Source organism: Falco punctatus (genome assembly GCF_963210335.1).
Source record: "Falco punctatus genome assembly, chromosome: 9".
NCBI classification, from domain to species: domain Eukaryota; kingdom Metazoa; phylum Chordata; class Aves; order Falconiformes; family Falconidae; genus Falco; species Falco punctatus.
The window spans coordinates 16,819,457-16,840,172 of NC_137589.1; the positions used below are offsets into that span (position 1 = coordinate 16,819,457).

The 20,716-nt window shown below is 43.3% G+C and overlaps 1 protein-coding gene across 6 annotated transcripts; it reads left to right on the forward strand.

The window, feature by feature from the left end:
- The first annotated feature begins 62 nt into the window (after nucleotides 1-62).
- On the forward strand, nucleotides 63-15,984 carry NRBF2 (nuclear receptor binding factor 2). Of its 6 annotated transcripts, none has more exons than XM_080402767.1 (4): nucleotides 63-260; nucleotides 11,626-11,710; nucleotides 13,267-13,307; nucleotides 14,456-15,984. In XM_080402767.1, the coding sequence occupies exons 1-4, from the start codon at nucleotides 207-209 to the stop codon at nucleotides 15,167-15,169; spliced, it is 894 nt and encodes a 297-aa protein (XP_080258893.1). In that variant the 5' UTR covers nucleotides 63-206; the 3' UTR covers nucleotides 15,170-15,984. The 6 variants fall into 6 exon arrangements, with proteins under 6 accessions (XP_080258893.1, XP_080258896.1, XP_080258894.1 ...); XM_080402770.1 differs by having other exon boundaries at nucleotides 246-384; nucleotides 11,626-11,718; XM_080402768.1 differs by having other exon boundaries at nucleotides 246-384.
- The last annotated feature ends 4,732 nt before the right edge of the window (nucleotides 15,985-20,716 follow it).

The window sequence follows — 20,716 nt, forward strand, 5'->3', positions numbered from 1 at the left end:
GCGGCGCCCGTTGCCCCGGCGACGCTGCCCGAGTCTCGCGCGACGCCGAGACTCTCGCGAGTCGCCGCCCGGTGCGGGCCGGGCGGAAGCGGCTGCCGTGTTTACAACCCGCCGGGGCGGGGACGCGGGAGGAGCGGGGCCGGCGGCCGGAGCGGGCGGTGGGGGCCGGCGGCACCGGGAGCGGTGAGCGGGCCGCCTCCGCGCCCATGTGCCCGCAGCCCCCGCCGTCCATGGAAGTGATGGAGGGGCCCCTCAACCTGGTGAGCGCGCGGCCGCGGGGGACAGGGGGGGCGTCCTGTCAGCCGGCCCTGCCGCCGCTCTCGGGCCTCAGGCGGCGGCGAGCGCCCGCGGCGGGGGCAGAGCGACCCCCCTCCCCGCTTTCCGGTGGGTAACCGGACGGAGCAGCGCGACTTGAACAGTAATCGGGGCCCTCTCCGCCCTGCACACCTCCCCCCCCCCGCCCCAGCACCTGTTCGGGGCTTGTGCCAGGTCCTGCCGCGGCGGCACCGGGCCCTGACCTGGCCGGCGGGGAGCGGGGCCGAGCGGCTGGCGCGGCCGTGTGGCGGCTTGGGCGGCCGGGGAGAGCGGGCCCGGCGCGGGGGCTGTGCGGGGGAGCTGCCGCCCTCAGGGCGGGAGCAGCGGGGGCAGGACACGGCGCGGGGCTGCCTGGCGCGGCGCGGTCGGACCCCGGCCGGGGGGTTAGCCCGGCCCAAGCTGCAAACACAAGGCAAGTTCTGTCAGGAAACCTTCAGCTGACACAGGCCCTATCTGCGTGACTTTAAAGAGTTTGAGGGACTTACCGGGGCCTGCTACTGACTAGCTGCTTTTAGTTTCAGAAGGCGAAACGCTGTAAAATCTTAAATCAGTAATTGCTCAAACTAAATCTCTGAGGAACTTTAACAGAAACACGCCTGAAAAACGCATCATCACACAAGCTAATCAGATTTTAAGCAGCCTAAATGGGTAGGTTTCTGTCACATAGACGAGCTCTAGGGTCAAGAACGGTTAATTCTCTGCTGCCTTGTGGCAGCTTATTTCGACTGTGCCTCAGATGCGGTGATACAGAGAGCATTATTCCCTTAGAAAATGAGCTTTGGGCCAGCAGTCCAATTAGCCAGGAGCAGCACCCCAGGGGTACTGCTGGAGTGCTTCCGGGAATTAGTGTGAGCCAGAAATTGTTTAGACATTGCCATGCAAACCATGGAGGCTTGTGTCAGTTTGGGTTTTAATCAAAGCTGATTTGTTCCCGCTTGGTGTCAGCCCTGGCAAACCCTTGCCTGCTCCGTACAGTCAGTCAGGTATTTCTGGACTGTTCTCTCAAGTTTCAGAAAGGCTAGTAAAAATGGCATTGCAGCCCACCCATGGAATTAGGGATTGATGGTGCAGCAGGAAGATGATCTGTTTAGATCTACTCTGATGGTGCAGAACTACTCTGGGTATGTCTGCATCATGCTGTCTCAGACTTTTTACTCTGCGTACTGCAATTCTGATTGAAATAGGGAACAGCAGGAGGTAGAAAGCTCTTGTAACTTGTTGATATGATGGGTTTAAAGGCGGACGAACTTGCAGCACAGTAGTGCAGGAGGGGTAAGCTATAGCGATTTCACAGGCACTATAAAAACCTTCTAAAAAGTATGTCTAGTACATCAGCTTCTAAGGAGAAGATTATTATTGAATATTCACTAGTAAATGGCTGAAAGTAGCAACTTTGTGACAGTAGATATCCCCAGTTAGTACTGTTTCTTAATGAGACCCCTCGCTAAGGATTGTAGGAGTGACAAGAGTATGACTAAAACCTGGTTGATGATCCTGACCATGACAGGAATGTGCAGTTACCAGACCTGTTTAGCACCAGGTTAACAATAAAATCAAGACACTTCTGTGTTAACAGATGATACAGGAAAAAATTTATATAGTTTTGTACAGAAAATTACAAAGTTGCCTGCATATATGTTCCTACTCCCTTTTAAGAAGCATCCTGAAATACAAAAACTTCTTGAAACTGCTGCACAATACTGTCATTAGTACAGAAAAATGACGCGTCTTTTCAGGTTGTGTCAAGCGCCATGAAAACTCTTCATGATGAGCTTAAATGGGTACAGTACCGTAGTTGGAACATGCCTACATTTTTACAAGGACATGAACAGGAGGAACTAGAGTTTTGCAAAGATCTTCTATTTACAGTCCCTTTCTGCAGCTAGTTTCAGGTTTGCAATAACATTCAGGGAAGGGGCCAACCTCCAATATAAGAATGTTCATGTAAGTTTTTGACACTATACAATGTCATGTATTTCACTTGCTTCTCCTATAAATCTCTTCTCTTACCTAAGTCTAGTTCCTGTGGACTGGAGAAGCACAACTTTTTTCAGAGGTGCCAGACCATCAGAGAGGAGGGGAAAAAACCCCAACCAAACAGCGCTCCCCCGTAAACCACAAAGTGGTTTTGAATACAGTAATCATTAGGCCTATTTATCTGCTATGAATGACTCAACTACAAGACATTTTCCTTCTTTCAGTATATCATGGCTTGCTAATTTTTGTGAAATTGATTTTTCTTTAGTTAAGGCTTCTCATTAGCATTTGCTGTAGTTCTTGGATGTTGCTCTGTCCTGCAAAACTTGTTAATTAGTTGTGTATTTGAGCATCTAGTCTTAGTTACTGGAAAGCATGGATACTGTCCCGATTTTCCTGGGGAGCTGATCTGACAAAAATGCAAATCCTTAGCAGCTTTGCAGTATCCTAATGTCTCCATTTCTCTGTCAACATGTAGCATGCCAGCTGCACTTAATCACTTGTATTGGTGGCTTTCAGTTCAGTTATTATTTATATATTTGACTATTTGCTTAGCCTTTCTAGTTACAGGTGGCATGCCATACCTTATTGTATTCTGCTGACTTAAATTACATTCTTTTTCGGTCTTCTGAAAGATAACAGTTCCCTCCAAAATAGTATTTTATCTTTATACCTCTGGGTCTTAATGCCTTAAATTATCATTGATATTTCTTTTCCTTAAGTTTAAATCTTTTTATTTTCCTAAATCACCGATTTACCTCTGTAGATGACTCGAGACAAATACCTATTTACTTTCCAGGGCTGTTTAAAAATAAATAAATAAATCTCTAACTACAGTGGGTTTTGTTTAATGGAAGTTTTAATTGTTGACCTTCAGGTCTAATGACTTCAATGAGAAATGGACCTGTCTTTTTAAAATTTGGGCTTTGGTTTTTCAGACACCCTTTTTTTTCCTTTTAAAGTTATTAATATTTTTTGTATACCTTCTCTGCCATTGTTGCATGCTTAACAAATAGTCATGCTGAGTATAACCCCATCTTTCCTTCTTTCAACCTTTCTAGGGCTTGTGCTACAATACTAACTGCTGATTTTATTTTTCTACTGATCTGTCCTCAAGGTATTCGTTGTCTCCAGTGATACTTCATTTAGGAATAAATTGAATCAACTTTTCCCAAATCTGTTGCCATTGTCAGAGTTATGCAAGCCATAGGAAAGTGTTTTGGGGCAGCTCTGATACTTCAGCATCCATTTTGTCTCTTTTTCTTATCCTTTTCTCTCCCTGCCTTGGTATAATGTATGCTTTGCATTTGATTTTGAAAGAATAGGTTAAAGCCCTGATTCTGATGCTTTTACTAATAGGGAAGCCAGTTCTTTAGCCCTCTGAATGAAATATTTAGGAACTTAAAATTGGTATGGACTAATTAGAGTCCCTGCACCTGCAGGCAACCATATAGTGGGGAATCTAGTCCAGCTGAACACTTACTTCACACATAATCCAGTGCCATAAACTAAGACATCTCAACATTCTTTAACAGATGAAATCTTTTACTGCAAAAGCACGAAGATAAGTCTCATAAGAAAAGGCACTATGTAAAAAAAGTGCAGTTAAGAGCTGCTCTGTGCTGCCTGCTGTAGGAGCAATTCCTACTGCCATCTGAGTTAGGCAAAGAATTCTGATCACACATCCAGTGGTAATTTTAACCTTGGGTATAGGAGCAAAGGGTACCAGTTAAGAAGCACAACCACACACAGCTGACCATTAGAAGCTTAGAAGTAACACTGTAAACATGAGGCAAATCATTCAACGAGCAAGTTTCCTTTCTAGTCTGTTCTTGCAGTTGATACTGTCTCCAGCGCGCAGGGCCTCATAACTCTGCAGTTATCCTCCCACAGAATATCCTCCCGTAACTCTGCATAACCTCAGTATCCTCCCATAGAATATTTGCTGAAGAGCCATACCACCTCTACCTTGTGTTCTTCTTACAATGTAATAGTACTTTGTATGGTTTATAATAAAATATAGCCCAAAAATCTGGTAAAAATCTGGTGAATATCTATTGCCTAGAAGTTTCTTGAAGTGTACGTAAACCAGCGTGGAGAGCTGTTGTTTTGATGAAAAACAGAAAGCATGGACCAGTGGCTAGAGTGAGAATAACACAACAAAATGTATATTGCAAGAATCTCATGTAATAGAAGCTTTTAATGTTAATGCTATAAGCCAGTGGTAGCAACCATTTCCATGCAAGCCAATCAATGGTCTAATTTAAAAAATGATTTAGAAGTGAGGTGAATACTACATCTACGTAAGGGCAAAATAACAAGCAGAATAAATAGGCAAGAGTAGTGGGAGAAAATAGAAAGCATGTGTGAAAGTTTACCAGATACTGAAGGATTTAAGCCACATGGGCCAATGTGTTTGAGACAATGCCAGCCTGTGCCTCTGTTATTTTGGTTGGAAAAACAGCAATATTATGTTAATCTAGAGAAACATCTACTGAATCCAGTTTGTTTTCTTTCATTGTTGTTTTTTCTTTTAAATAAAAGTTAGCCTCAAAGCTGCTATAATTGCTCTTCCAATCTAAAATGGAAAGAAGAGGCAGATGCACTCAATTCTGAACTCAAACTGGAGAAAACAAGCTTGTAATAATAAAAGTGGAAGTATCATTATATAGACATGCCCAACAGAAAGCTTGTTTTTACCACAGTAGTAGAAGCCCTGTCTGGGTTTTCCCAGTAACAATGTGATCTATATGGGGCCATTCATTTCAGCTAAAGGAAACGTAAGGTGTGAACCCACAGAGGCAGCAGCCTATCTGTCTGAGTAAAGTGACTGGAGGCGTGGAGGTGATGTGTCAGATACTCAGCTGAACAGCCAGATCAGTAATCGCCTCCTTGGAAAAGTTCAACAATGTTTTTATTCAGTCACATAACTACTATTAAAGCATGACACAGAACTGCTCCATGTTGCACACCTAAGAACTTGCAGTGGCTCCCAGTCAAGAACATAATTAGCTAAGCTACAGGTGATTGACAGAAGCATTATTTCCTCACTGGTGTCTATGCTGTTCGGGTACCTACCAGCAGTGCCTCTCTGCCGTGTCATGCTGGCATTAATGTGCGTAACGTCAAGCCATGCAGTTCAGCTCCGAGTAAGCATGCCTAACAGTTTAAAGACCAAAATGAAACCATCTCATAGAGGCCTGGGGAGGCAGCAGAATGAAGTCACAGCTGAAGACTTTCTGCCCCACTTGTTTGAAATCATTGCTCCTGGAATAGTTTGTTTACTGGACTATTTGTTGTGATGATTCAGTTGTCCCTGCCGAGGGGTGGCTCAGTTGCTGTAGCAGCTTGAGCCACATGGTTGAGGGCTACATATAGGAGCCCAGGTTGTTGTTTATCATCAGGGCAGTCGCACTGTTCTCATTTAGCTTATAACCTCTAATTAGCAAGACCTGTGTAGTACCAGCTGCAGCACTATATATGGGGACAAGAAAAGCATTACCAAAGCAACTGAGAGCTGTAGGTATATGAAATGGCTCTGACAAGCCATTTGAGGTATTTAGTGCTTTTATCATATTAAATGGACGAAAAAGACAATTTGACTGGGCAATAGGTAAAAGGATGTCGTGCCTTAATGAAGTTGCAGGTGATCAGGGAAAGAGCTGCAGCTATACCTCTATGGGGTTTTGAAGACTCCACTGAACCTGAGCAGTGTGAATGTAAGTTGGTTTCATTCCAGATCTCTTAATTGCATTTGCATGGTGAGGAAATCAGACTAACAATTTTATCTTAAATTTGGAATAGGTTGGGAACAAATGCATGGTCAGTTAGAGCTATTCAGTGAAATAACAGTTGGCTAAACAACTGGTTGCTTGTCTGCCCATATATTTAAATTCTAATACTATCACTTACTAGCGAGTTGAACTTCAACATCTTTACAGCTCAATACAAAGTGACTGAGTCTTAATATTGAGAATACATTCTCATGAGAGTTTCACATATTTGTTTTGCTCTATAGTCACACTAACCTGTAATTTACAGTTCAGTCATTGTTCTGTCAGCTTTGCTAAGTACAGGCTTTCAAAGACAGAAAATTGAGCTAACCTGTGGCTAGTGGTCTTGGTTGAGCAGCCACAATGGGTTCTGCCATTTTTTTTGTTTCTCCTTCAGTCACTTCTATCTTTCTCTAAAGAATACAAAAAGTATTTTTAAGGGAGCTTGCGTCTGGTAAGAAAGCTACAAGTTACCATTTCTGTAGGCTCAGTGGCAAATATGTTCCCATTATTTAGCATAAGTTACAGTACAGCTCTATTATTTTCACTTCAACTGCCTGTAAATACAAGTGTTTTTCATAGCCACCCTGACTTTTATTCATTGTGATTGCACTTTTTTTTTTTTAATTAAAAAAATGGATGGCCATAGTTTATTCTTGGACCTCTCAGGTCATTTTCCACTTGTATTCTCTCTGCATTCCATTTTTCAATGCATATGCAGACATATGCATGCAAACTTAAGTCCACTATTTGCTGGTAAGAATGGGTTTGAAAGAGACTTCTGTAGGTGTAGCACTGACAGAGGGTTTGTGGGGTGGGGGGTAACAACAGTGCACCACCTCATCCCACCCTTTGTGGCCTGCTGCCGTGAACAGCCACATAGGAGATACTTAGCACTCTTTTGTAAAATATGGAAGCAATGCAGTGTGCGCTTTCTGACGCTTCCTTTCTTCAAAATACATTCTTAGAAAAAACAACCCTGTATCCTTAAGGAAACAAATCCCCAAACAGATCCCTCATCTCTTAAAAATACCTTCATCTTTGCTTTCAGCAGTAAGTGAGCATAGGTATTGATCCTTTCTGGCAAAGATAACCGGTATCCACAGTCCGTAGCATAAAATAGATGGTGTTAGCAGCAAACAGTGGTTTCACTTAAAACATTTAGAAACTGCTATATTAGACAGAACTACTTTGTAGTTAGCTTTCCTCAGGCCCCATCATGTTAGCAGCTGTGTTTTCCTGCTTTCATTTGTAACTTTTTTAGCAAGTAATGCACTGTAATCTCTGCTTTGTAATTGTATTAAAATATATTGCTTTCTAGGGAGTCCCTTAGAATGAACAAAGAAGGCTGCAAGCTTAACATCTTGTGCAAGGCTTTGCCAGTGAGGAGCTGTTCCCATTAGGGGAGCAAAGAAACACAAAACACACACAAGCCTACCTGTCTCAGCTACAGGAGGACTTGCAAATCACTGCTTTTAGGAGAGGGTAGTAGACAACCTGTTTGAAAATGAGTGGTACTACATCTGTCTTTTAAAAATATTGTAGGATTTAGCAGGTTTTTTCCTGTTACTCTCCTTTCTGTAATAGCTAGCCATCAACTGGAATCATATGGGAAAACCAGCAGCTTCCCCCCTACCCTACCCCACCCCACCCTAAGCTAGGATCACATGGTGGAAGTTGTAATGGTGCACTGTCTGTAGAAAGAAAACTAGCATTTTAATTTTTAGCTTGAGGGACTGGTAAGAGATCTGTCAAGTGGGCCTTATGGCTTCACTTCTCATGGTCTGCAGTCACATCATTGTCTAGTTTATGTTGGGAAAAAAAGAAGGTGGGTGTTAGTTATTTGGCTTCTAAAGAAAACTCTAGGCAAAGAGGAGATCTGCATTGCTGTTCAGAGGATTGTTTGATTATTTTTTTATTCTGTTGCTCAGAGATTACATAGGTAATGACTTGGGCTAGTTGGGTGGAAAAATCAAATAGGAGCATTTCTCCACCATAGCAGCACAAACTTACAAGTGCAGGTATCATCCCTTAATATCTCAGCTACAGTTGGAAAGTTTGAGGAAAGCTGTCTAGCTTACCTGCTTCTGTAGTCGATCCAGAGTAGTTCCAAGTGATGCAATAAGGCACACACAAATACTTTTAAGAACCAAGTATGCTGGAGCAAGGTGAGGAAGCTTTTTAGCTTGGTCATCCTTCACTCACACCTGCTTCCTTTTACGAGAGTCAAATTGTTATGCCTGCCCATTTGCCTACTGGGAATTCCTGCTTGTCTGGATTGGGAGTGACATCTGAAGTAGTTGTCGACCTGCTTCCCACCTTCAATTCCATAGCTTGTTCATAAATTATAATTACTCTTATGCCACATCCTACATTTATTTCCAGTACTGCAACTGGAGGAGGAAAGAGCAATCAGATATATAAACCCACCACAGTTAGACAGCAGCTGTTTCTGTAATCATCACAGCAGCAAGACCAAAGTCAAAGCAGTTCTGTTTGAATCTACTGGGAACTAGCATAGCAGCTCCAGATTTGTTGGTGTAAACACCTTCCTCTAACATGACATCAGACCAGGGAAAAACTTGAGAGCCATTTTTTCACTTTATGATAAAGAGCCAATTCTTCCATTGCCAGTTTTATAATGGGATACAGGCCACTCTTATGTATCAATCAAAATAGATTTGCTAACAATGGTTGGATGCTGTGTGGCAAAGTGTAACTGAGCACTAAGAATAAACCAGCAGACTAAACAAGATGTAGAAGCTTATCCGTGATACATGGCTATTAAGCATCCAAGTACTTCTGTTGCAGCTTCATCACTTGCTGCTAGGAAACAGCACCACTAATTTCTTCAAACTGGTGATGAATAATCTGCTATGAAAATGGGAGAAATTCCTAGGTCCTTCCACAATGAGCTAGTTGGAACAAACACAGGGTAGAATAAATGAGCAAATATTTCTTTGTCAAGCTGGCAAGAAAACATACAAAATGAGAAATTCCTCGCTTATGACCAACGGCAAAACACCTAGCTTTCTCACACAAGGCTGTGCTGAAACTGATTTTTCTCTACTGCGTTTCCTGTTGTTTCCACTGGGGAAGTATGTCACTCTGCATCAGAGTAAGATGGCCTGTCATTAATATATTTTGCTGTAAACAGCAAGAAAGGCATTCTGACCATGTAATCCGAGAATCCTAGCTTTTCTTTATGCTAGCATCTCTGGATTGTTGCTTTCTTAATTTTATTCACAGTTAAGCCAAACTTCAGACTCCATTCAGCTTCACTGGGAGTTAATTGAGAATGGAAATCATTTACTTGCTCAATCAAATAACAACTGACTGTCCTCAAATGTTCTGCCTGTGCTTAAGTGATTTGAGTAAGATCATGCTCCAAGTTTAAAACATATGAACATAACCACTGAAAACAATCAGACTCAAATTCTTCTATGTAGGAACTAAGAAATGGAACCAGGCCCATGGCTTGCTGAATTGCTTCCTTAGCTCTTCTGTCTCTAGCTGCCCCGTTTCCTCTTTCCCTGATTTTTCAGACCTGCCCATGCAGTTTGCAGAAGCAGCTGTATCGATACTAATTTATTGAAAAATTGTTTTGCAAGGAGCCCAGCTCAGGTGTTTTTATGCCCATGATACAGCTAATTTGTAACTGGATGAGCTGCCAGGAATAACCAAGGAGATGGCTCTATTTGAACTGATACCGTTTGTTCATTTCAGTAGGAAATAAGTTTATCTTTCTGGCATATGTCATTTGTAGTAGTCCGTAGAAAAAGCCCATAAAATAGATGATTTTCCAATAGAAAACACTTCCTCTTCTGGGATTATTTAACCTCAGGGCAGAAGGAACAGGGAATGCTGACAATGCTCTGAGCATTGAATGAAAGTGAGCAAGAAGATTACAACCAAAATACTAGTTGCGAAGAATCAAGGAGCTGTGGGTTTTTTTTAAGAACATTCCATATTAGCATATAAAATCAGTTTTAGAAAAGCCAAATGTCTAAATGCAGTGATATAAATGGTAGGGATTGCCTAAGAGCAGCTGTTGCCCAAAAGAGTGTTTTCTGCAGAAGTCATTCTCTTCTGTGCTGTGAGCACTGCTAAAATTCTGGTAGAAAATTGAACTTACTGTAACACTGTAGGTGATAAGTCAGTTTGGAGGAAAAGATGACAAAGAAATTGAGGTGCATTTTGGAACTTACTTTTTAAATGGATTTTAGCCTAAGTATCATGTTAGTCCTGATAGAATCATGTTACGTCCTGTTTGGGTTATCTGACCTTCAATGCTTCTGCCAAGACTGCAGGAGACAGAAAAGTGTGATTCCATAAGGCCTGGAGGGAACCAGCTGTTCTAATGTCTTGGATATGGACAGATGTGTTCATTTTTACGTTGATCCTGGAAGATGCTTAAAGTGAGTCAGTAACGTACATTTACCAACGATCTGAAGTCTGAGATGTTTTATGCCTTTATTTGGGTGAAGGGAGGGTATAAAGAGTTTGTATGGGTCAGAGACAAGGATTACAGAAGCAGATATCAGGCTCTCAGCTCTGCTTCCCGTACAGGTTCAATCAGTATCAATTTGGTAAAGCCTTTCTTGAGAAACAGTACTCTTAAACAAAGAAACAGGCAAAAACTTCCTACAGATTTGGAAGTGTCTTGTGTTGTTTCCCAGAGTCAGTGCCCAGTACCTGATGTCTGTTTGCTTCAAACTTAACATGAAGTAAAGCAGTCATGAACAGTCTGTGCTACTGACAGTCTCGCCAGTTAGTGATTGTAGTCTTCGATATTACATTTCATATTACACAGCTTGTCTTGGAGGAAGGACCATAAATTTCATGTCTTGTAGTAATGGCAAAAAGACTTGCTTCTATGAACGTTGTGGTGCTGGTTATGCAATAGTATTTTCTCACTGAGCATACGCAAATACTTGCATCAATTGCTTGCTTTCAGCAACATCCTTAGTCTACCTTAGTGGTTTACATTAGTGGCTTACAAATACTAGTATAGTGTTGTTGGACAGCAACAACATGGCTTTGGTATCTTTAACTATGGCTGTGCTGCCTCCATTAATTGGTGTAAGCTGCAAACAAAAAACCAAAGATCTTTTGCAATTTCTTCACCCAAGAGGCAAAGCCTCTTGGGCATGGGGCAGCAGAAAATGTCAAACCAGCTGTAAGCTGTAACATAATTCAAGTATCTTGCATTCTGCCAGGTAAATTGCTCCTAAATACTTACAGCTTCCTATGACCTACTGGTCTTTTTACATAACTACAGTAAATACCTGCTGACAAAGGAGAACGTACTTTCTGAGGAACAGTTTCAAAAGGATTTTGTTGTGTACACACCATCTTTGCTGCATTAACAAACTTCAGTTATTTGTGCAGTACAGATTCTTGTAAGGTAGCATTAAAGAAGAAATCAAATTATAAAGCTTGGAAGGGAGTGAGAGAATTGGAATCAGTACAGGTTTCTTAGATATACTGATTACTTTTCAAACAGGTATAACTATTTGTCGGTTAACCCTCATTGATGTAATGCTCTTTTTATTTTAAGGCTCACCAGCAGAGCAGAAAAGCAGACCGTTTGTTGGCAGTGGGAAAATATGAAGAAGCAATTTCTTGTCACAGAAAAGCTGCTGGTAAGTAGGTAATTCTCACATTCCAGCTCTTAAAATTAGTTTCTAGATTTGCATGCTTCATGTAAGTAGAATATCTAGTTATTTGCAAAATTTTTATTCTTAAAATGTGAATTTGTTTTTCAGTCCAGATCAAGCACCCTTTTGGAAACTTTCTTTCTAATATGAGTAGCTAAAGTCAGGTGTTTCCAAAATTGTTGTGGCTAGGGTTAGTTATCACTGTGAAGGCAATTCTTGACTGATGGTGAAGCCAACACCTTGTGTCATACACAAACGGCAGCTCGGGACCTGCTGTAAGCCTGTTTCACTTCACACTTTGTATTTTCTTCAATGCTTTCATAGCTGAAGTCACCTGCTTTCTCTTTTGATAAAGGAAATACTTAGACAAATGTTTGCTTACAAAAGTTCACTTACTTCCCTTTCCTAATGCCTGAATCAAGAACAGGTGATGAGCTCAGCTTTCCCAGAACTCGAGTGAAACAGCAGGTTGCATCACAGGCCTTGACACTGCAATTGACAGCGTCTCTTAAGTGAGACTTTGCATTTACCTGTCCATTTAACTAGTCATGCTTAATTATTTGTGTTGGAGTCCATCAGTTGAATGACAGAGTGGCAACTGCTTGGCAGAAGAAGAAAGAGGAAGTCTTAATTGGTGCAATAAGTAGAACATTTCCATGTGACTGGGCTTGTGTGGAGACAAAATAAATGGCTACTCTGAACATCGTAACCTAGATACCAGACATTCCCACTTTCCATTGATAAATACTAGAAAACCCCATAAACCAAGAACCTGATAATTTCTTTGGCATTTATGAATACTCATAGCAATGAGGGGTAGCACTTACATTCTAATATGCAGAATTTTCTGTTTGGTTTCCCTCACTTCATATACCAAGACTAAACCCAAAAATGTTTCTTACCTTTCTTTGTCTGATTCTCTGCCATTATCTTACATCCTTCCAAATCTGGTTAATAATTTCTTGTACCTTGTCATTTTCAGCACTAGCAAGATATGCTCAAAGTTTGAAGTGCTGTTCTGACTGTAAGCTAGCACATTTTCTGGTTTGGAGGGGAAGTTGATGAAAAAAGCGGGGAACTATGGACTATACCCCTTCATCAGGAATATAATTAAAAAGCATGACTTCGTAATGCTGGTGTGCTGTGGACAAGAAGATTTTACTTACCACATTTTGTGTTAAAATGCTTGTATGTTAAAAGTCTGGTCCTTAGCTGTGTTTCTTCCCTTCACGGGAAAGTTGTTCTTCTGGGACTTTCTGGAAATGGCTGCTGTCCTCCTCTGAAAAACAAACTGGAACAACCTGAGCCATGGGAAGGCTGTAGCATGTATTACATGATCTTAAAATAATTTTTTTCCAGACTTCTGAAAAAAACAGCAGGTGTTTCCAGCCACTGTAACTTGGTAAATACTTTGCCTCTGGGCTGCTGCTTTTATGTGGAGATTCAGAATATGGGAGGTCTGAAGCCTTTTCTTAGCTTTTATGGAAACGTTCAGGTTTTGTAACCCTGTCTTAAGTGTTTATGAATTTTCTCTTCTGCAGCATACCTTACAGACGCTATGAAGCTGACCCAGTCAGAGCAGGTAAGACCAAGTGCAGCAGATACCGAAATTGGCCATAGCTCTGTTGTGTGCCGGCGTGTCATATTGTGCCCTGAACCTCTGTTGCATGTTAGGCTCTGCGTAGTTTTCTGAACCTATGTCAACTGCACCAGGAGTTTTAGAAGTGCAGTGATGCTAGTCGTCTTTGAGCGTTTTTCCAAGTGTGCATGGAGCGGGGGCAAGAGAACTACTAACCCATCCAGGGGTTCTCCAACAATAGTTTCTAGTCTGCAACGCATGTTCAAGTAGGTGATAAAACTAATTTAATATTTAACTTTTGCTGTGAGGCACTTAGGCTGTTTTGCTGAGATGCAAAGCTGAGCATCACATCTACAGTCTGTAATTTTGGTTTTACTCGTCCTGACTGGGGGATCTCCAGAACAACAGCACTACACCTTTCCTTAGTCATTGCACAAATCTATCTGTGAATGTAGTAGTGTAGCCTGCTCAGCACTCTTACTTACAGTAGCAGGCTTTGAGTTTAGCCAATATTATCAAAGCAAATAGCCCTTGCAGATCAGACCATCTGCCTTTTCTCCAAAGGGTCATTCTTGCAGAAAAATGGTAGCCTCTTACCCAGGTGGTCCCTGTGAGTTACTAACTACCACACCACCCCCTTCATGGCTGAATCATTTGGGACCACATCTGGCCTTGGAGCACTTTTCCGCAGTGCTGGCTGTTATTAATATGTCTACACAGATACCATCACAGAAGCATGCAGATAGTTTGTGTGGTTTAGCTTAGGTGTGGCTGTGCATGCCAAATGATTCTCTTCCTTCTTGGTGTTGGTTGTAGGTCAGTTAAACTCCTAGCGCCTCTGCTCAGAGATATTGTAATCTGGTCGGTGACTTATAAACAAACGTTTAGTTCGCAGACCATATGTTAACTCACTCCTTCACAATACCAGTAGTTATGCTAAATTTGGGTGACATACCTGAATGTCTTGCATTGTACAAGGAGAGAGCACTTCTTGTTGGGTTTAGTATTTGAATAACAAAAGCTCCTCCCCATCCCTCAGACATGCTGTGATGTTCTTCATGTAAATATTTACATGCATGTGACTACAGTTGTGAATATTCAGGTGGGACTAGGGATCACCATTTAAATTGTTTAATCTTGTTCTTACTCAGGCTCAGCTATCACTGGAATTACAAAGGGATAGTCACATGAAACAGTTATTGCTCATCCAGGAGAGGTGGAAAAGGGCAAAGAGGGAGGAAAAGCTGAAAGCCCAGCAGAATGCTGACAAGGAAATAGCTGCACATCTTCAGACTTCTTATAAACCATCTGCTGAAGACACTGATGATCAAAACGTACTGGTTCCTGTTACTCAGAAATACAGCCCTTCCACAGAGACACATCCACAGGATATTCAGGGTGTCTTTGACAGGGACCCAGATACACTGTTATTTCTGCTTCAGAAAAAAAAGGAGCCTGTGGAAGCATGTATTGGGAGTAAAGCTCCAAAAGATGACAAAACAATAATAGAAGAGCAGGCAACCAAAATTGCAGATTTGAAACGGCACATAGAATTTCTTGTAGCTGAAAATGAGAGATTAAGGAGAGAGAATAAGCAGTTAAAAGCAGAAAGAGCTAGACTCCAAAAATCTCCAGTAGACAAGGAGCTGGATGTAGATGCCGATTTTGTGGAGAAGTCAGAGTTGTGGGGTCTGCAGCAACACTCAGAAACTTCTTCAGCTGCAACTTGGCAGAAGTTTGCAACAACTGCTGGGAAGGCAAAGGACATTCCAATACCCAACCTTCCCCCACTGGACATCCCATCCCCTGAACTCCCTCTGCTGGAACTCTCCGAAGATATACTGAAAGGACTGATGAATAGTTAAAAAACAGGAAAAGTGCTCATTGTAGTTACCCAAACCTATGAAAAGGGAAAACCACCAGGACATTGGTGATCTGAGGGCAGAAACATCTAACACAATCCTGCTGTTGGAGAAAAGGCATTAAAGCAACTTTGTTACTGTGAAATACACATCATATCTGATCTACTTCATAGAATTTAAAGGTACCATAATCGGTATAAGATGGCAAGCTCTTTAGTCTTTCTCCCAGTGTTTCAAACCAAATGACTGCCTGGAGAATGTTTGAAGTAACACAATCCTTCAGGGGTTTAGAGTATGCTATATGTAATAGTTATCTATAATGCCATAAATGATGGTGCAGAACCTAACTGTTACGGTTGCCAGTTGGCTGCCACTTCATATTGAAAAATGCTTTTTAGCAGGAATTTAAACTGTGCATAACTTTGTTAATTCAGATACAGTGCAATTTATACACATCCTAGATGGATTGATGTGCCACGCTCCATATTCCTGTCTGTTTTAACCTCCAGTCAGGAAAGATTTTGATTTCCATTCTATGAAGGAACCAACTTATTAGTTCTGTTGATGAGGGTTTTTTTGGGTTATCTGTTTACATAACTAATCAGGGTGCATCGAATCTAGCTATTGGTTTCTGTATAAAGTGACATTGTTCAAAAAAGAAAAATCTATACTTAAGGAAAAATGCCCTTTTTGTTTTCAGTGATGCATGAATGGAAGTAATTCTAGCTGGCAGTATTTGATTGAAGAAGAAACTGTTTACAGTTTAACCTGATTCAAAAAGGATATGAAAATAAAAACCAAGGTGTTTTGACACTAAACGTGTGTTAAATTTCTACAAATGTTGCAGAGTATGAAAAACGAATTAAGGTTTATACTAACAGTGTTAGTACACACGTACAGCTAACTTCTGTGTTCATCATCCAGCAAATATGGGAAAGCTGGGATGAACTCCGAGCCTTGCCTACACATGAAGAGACTTGTCTAATAGCTGGTTTGTAACCCCTACTTAGTGCCGAATTGTCAGAGGAAGCAGCACTATGGTTTTGCTCAGGGACAGGCTACCTGGAGCTGAACAAACCATGCTGCCAAGAGCTGTGTGCGCCCATTCAGGGTTTTGGTTTCTGAGGAGCGCAGTGCAGCCCCTTTCAGCGTGGGTCAGCCATGCCCTGCCCCTGCACTAGACCGTTACCTGAACCCAAGGCTTTCCCCAGGCAGGGTGTTGCCATGGGTAGTGGAGGCATTAGTTAACTTTTAGCTGTTAGTGATTAACGAAAGGTGTTAAGTGTTGCAAGCTACCTTATTTTAAGTTATTCTTGTGCTGTTATAAAGTAAGCTTGTTTTCTAAGAGTACATTTTTCTTCCAGAGTAGACTTGGAACTGCAGCAAGAACACCTTACTGCTGTGCAGCTTCTCCCCTTAACCTCTGTATACCTGATGTCTCCTGTGCTTGCTTGAAGGAGAGTAGGGACTGGAGGCTAGAAAGCCTATAGAAACAAAGGTAAGACGAGTTCATTAGAGGAGGTCTCTTGTACTGAACTGTAGCAGTAGACTAATCCTGCTGGGGAAAAATAAGTTATTTTTCAGTTGGAGCTGCTTAGCACGTGGCCCCACAGAACAGCTGTGACGAGGTAGCCTGTTTCAGGTCAGCCCCAGCTCACTGCTCCCACAAAAGGGCAAGTTACAACCTCCACTGTCACCTGCCTGGCTGGCTGTGACAGGTGACAAGGCAGTGGAATGGAGTGTTTCTATTCATGTAAGTAAAGCAAAGAAAATGGTATATGTTTACAAGAAGGAAATAAAATTATTTAAGCACCTATCTCATGTCACTGTCAGGGATGATAGCGCAGGGCTGATAGCTACAGAGAGACCTTTTGGCTGTCTCTGCAACAGAAGCTATATAAGAAGGAATTTTTAGTGTGGCTACCTCTGCTGAAGAGTCAGGATTCTTTGGGGGGGCAGGGAGTGAGGGAAATTGCAAGCTCTGCCTTCTGTTTTTAAGACTAAACTGCCCCTTCATATATAGCTGCACAAAGAAAACACCCGATGCGAAGGAAGCTGCTTCTCTGTAGGAAAACCATGTTGAGGCAAAACTCCAAACTGCTACCATTGAAAGTGTTGTTAAAACTTTTCTCTCTCCTGCAATGCAAATGTTTGTTTGTTCCTGCAGTCTGCCGACTCAACACGTGACCACTGCTGAAATCAAACTCCAGGCAGCATGGCTTGGCATGAGAGTTTTTCACTCCCATGAGCGATGCAGAAAGGAGAATAGGTGCAACGTTCCCTTTAACAGGCTCCGAGCACTGAGCTGCAGCATAAACACTGCTAGCATGGCTGTGAGCTTGCACCAGCCCCAGGAAGGTAATGCGGAAAGCTGAATATTTCTGTGTAGTACAGACAGCATCCTGGAGCTGGAGCGGGCTATACCAGTAAAGAGTTGGACTCTTTCCCTCCCTTTCAAACACAGCCAGTGTCAGCCAGCCAGGAAGGCTGCAAAGCTGGCAGAGAGGTGCTACATGGGAGCAGGTAGGATTGCCCCTTGCAGCAGCAGCAGGGGACATTTATAAAGCGTCCTGCAGCTGAGAATCCATTGAGTAATGACTTTCCCTTAGAAAATCCTTTACCTTCCAGGGGAAAAGCTAAGTGTATGAAATAAGATGAAATACTGTAATTTTCCCAAGTAAGGAATTCTTTGGTCTGAATTCAGGGCTAAGCAATTACACAGTCCATTTAAAGAATGAAAGGTTGTATAGAGAATACTCGCCACTAGAGGACAAATTTCATAGGTATACAGCGATAAATCTAAGGAAATTCTTTGCCAGTGTCTGTCAGCAATTAGTCTATGCCCCAACAGTTTAAAACCCGTTTCAAATGATTATCACCTGTCAGCTTGTTTAGAGTTCTGGCGTCGTGAAACGATAAGAAGAAATGCCTGGTTTGCTTTCCTGGCACGGCTGGCGTGGCCGCCAGCACACCCCCCACGCTGCCATCCCCATGCCCCACAGCCGCCTCCACAGGACAGGGGGACGGGGCCAGGGCTGGTCACCCCCCCACCCCCCAGCAGGATGACGGCCGGCCAGCTTGGCTCCCACACCAGCTTGGCTCCCACACAAATGTAGAGCCTCGTGCCCCCCCACCCCCCACCCCTTCAGGCATGACGAAACGGTGGCGCGTGTGAGCCCCGTGTGGGAAGTGATGCGATTTTGCATGAGCTACAGTGGCAACAAAGCGGGAAGTTGCGGGCAGTGACACTGCGTGTACCCAGAGCCTGGCACAGCGCGTGGAAAGCTTCCCTTCCCACGGGTGGCGTGGCGGAGCCCAGTGGTTTTGTACTGGGCAGAGCTAACAGCTCCTCGGGTCCGCTATTTCAAGTGTCTCACCGAGAACCAATTTTAAACATGCATCCCGACACTGAGTTCTATTCATAGACTTCGCTTTACCACAGAAACCATGCTTGCCTTGGAACACAGAAATACTATCCCTGTTGAATATAGCCAACAAACATATGCTGTGCAAAAAGAAATTGCGATTACCCAATCTCTGGCTGTATCTCCACAGAAGGAGAAACCAAAGAAAAGCAATGGGGAAGAAGCAATGTGGAGTCTCTCGAGAATAAAATCCACAGGCTGCACCACCAGTTGCTACTTACAGTGCAGCGAAACCCAAAATACAGAAGTGTTGGTCTTATATTTTGGGTTTACATAAAGAGAAAAGAGGATCTTGTGACCTCTTCCTCTGAGAGCATTTCATTTTCAGGAGCTCCAGCCTTGAACTCCTTCCTGCTCCCAGGTCAGTAGCAGCTGTTTCACCACCTCCACCTCCTGCTGGCCAGCTGCCAGGTGTGGGAGCACACCTTGCCCAGGCTGCCCTTCCCATGGAAAGTTGGACGGGGTGATCGCGAGGCCCCTTCCAAGCCGAGCTGTTCTCTGGTGCCGCAAAAGCAGGCTCACTAGCAAAACAGGTGGAGAAAATCAAGTACAGCCACAGGTGATAAAATCCCTTACTGCAAAGGACTAAGAAATACAATAGGAAACAAAGTCAACCGGCCAAACTGTTCCAAAGTTAACCGGCGTGGTAGTGTGGCTGCCCCAAACCAGGTGTAGGCTGGACAGTGTCCGCAAGGCCTTTCTGCCTGAGCATGTGGCCTGTGGGGTTCACCTGTATAAAAAGAAGTTCGTCACTCCCTAAAGACTCAGAGCTAAGAGCTATGGCCATCTTTTCCTCCGCCTTCTTTCTCTCCTGTGTTTGTTTTACCAGAAGGAACCTGAACTTACCCAGGCTTTTTTTGTCTTGTAATCATCTGAAGTGTTCCTCCAGGCCTATTTGCTGCAGGAGTTAAGGTATTATTGAGATCAAACAATATGAAATCCTTAGAGCTGTGAAAATACAGGATTTCCTGCCTCAGAGCTACTAAACCCTACTCTTTAATTCCACTAAGGAAGCACAGAGCTACGATAAAACCACATGCCCAGGGACTGGAAGAAGAAACAGGCATCTGTGTCAAGAATATATTGTATTGGTAGGGTTGGAAGGTATCAGAAATGCTCACTTTGAAACATAACAGTGAAACCCCTCCAGTGTTAACAATTAGCTTTAGAAAGGCTTGTGTTTAAAATGCCACTGTTTGTGTGCTGCACCAGGTTTAACCTCTCTTTAATTTGCCGCAAGGCAAGATTTTCCTGCTAGCTATATATAGATTGTAACTTCCTTTTCAAAACCTGTGAGAACAAATGACAAAAAGCAGAGAGGTTAGTTTGTGTGTGCTGCTAACGCTACAGGTCGTTTGCTCCTCGGTCAGAGGTTCCTAGGCCGCCCTGCTGAGATGGAAAGAAAGGGACGGGGCAGTGGGCACTGCATCAGAGGAGCCCCCACGCCACCCAGGGCTGCCCTGCTCTCCTGGGGCACACGTATCCCAGGAACACAAAGGCGGAGGAGAAGCAGTACGCCCACTAACAAAGCGCGAGTCAAAAGGTGGAAAACGGGAGCACAGTGGAGAGCAGACATTGTCTGGGGCAGAGCGGGGGGTTAGGAGGGGAAAGCACAGCGAAGCCTTGGTGCGGGAGCCTCGGCGAGGAGAGGCAGCTCGTCCAGCGCGGATGTGGGGGAGAGCACAAACATCCTGCTCAGGAAAGCAGCGGAACAGGCGACGGTGGCTGTGGAAGGAGGAAGGAAGGGAAATTCCCAGTTACAGGCGCGGGGCGGGAAAGGCCTCAGCTGTGAGAGCGGGAGAGGGCCTGACAGGATGTCACGGGAGAGGGTACGAACAAAATCACCACCTACCGAAAAGGTCAGAGAGCATGAGAACGCAGTGCTGATCAGGCAGGGGTTCGGTCTGCACACACAGATCTCATCAGTTTCCATGAAGCTGGAATAATAGAAGAAATAGATTTTAAATTTTAACTCAGATTGTTATAAACCTCTACGTCTGACCTGCATAACAGGGACCGTGGTTTCACTGCTGACAATTCCAGCAACCCAGTAACTTCAGCTTCAGCTAAACCATGTATGCAGCCAGCTCGCCATGATGAAAGACCTCAGGTCATAGCAGCCCCA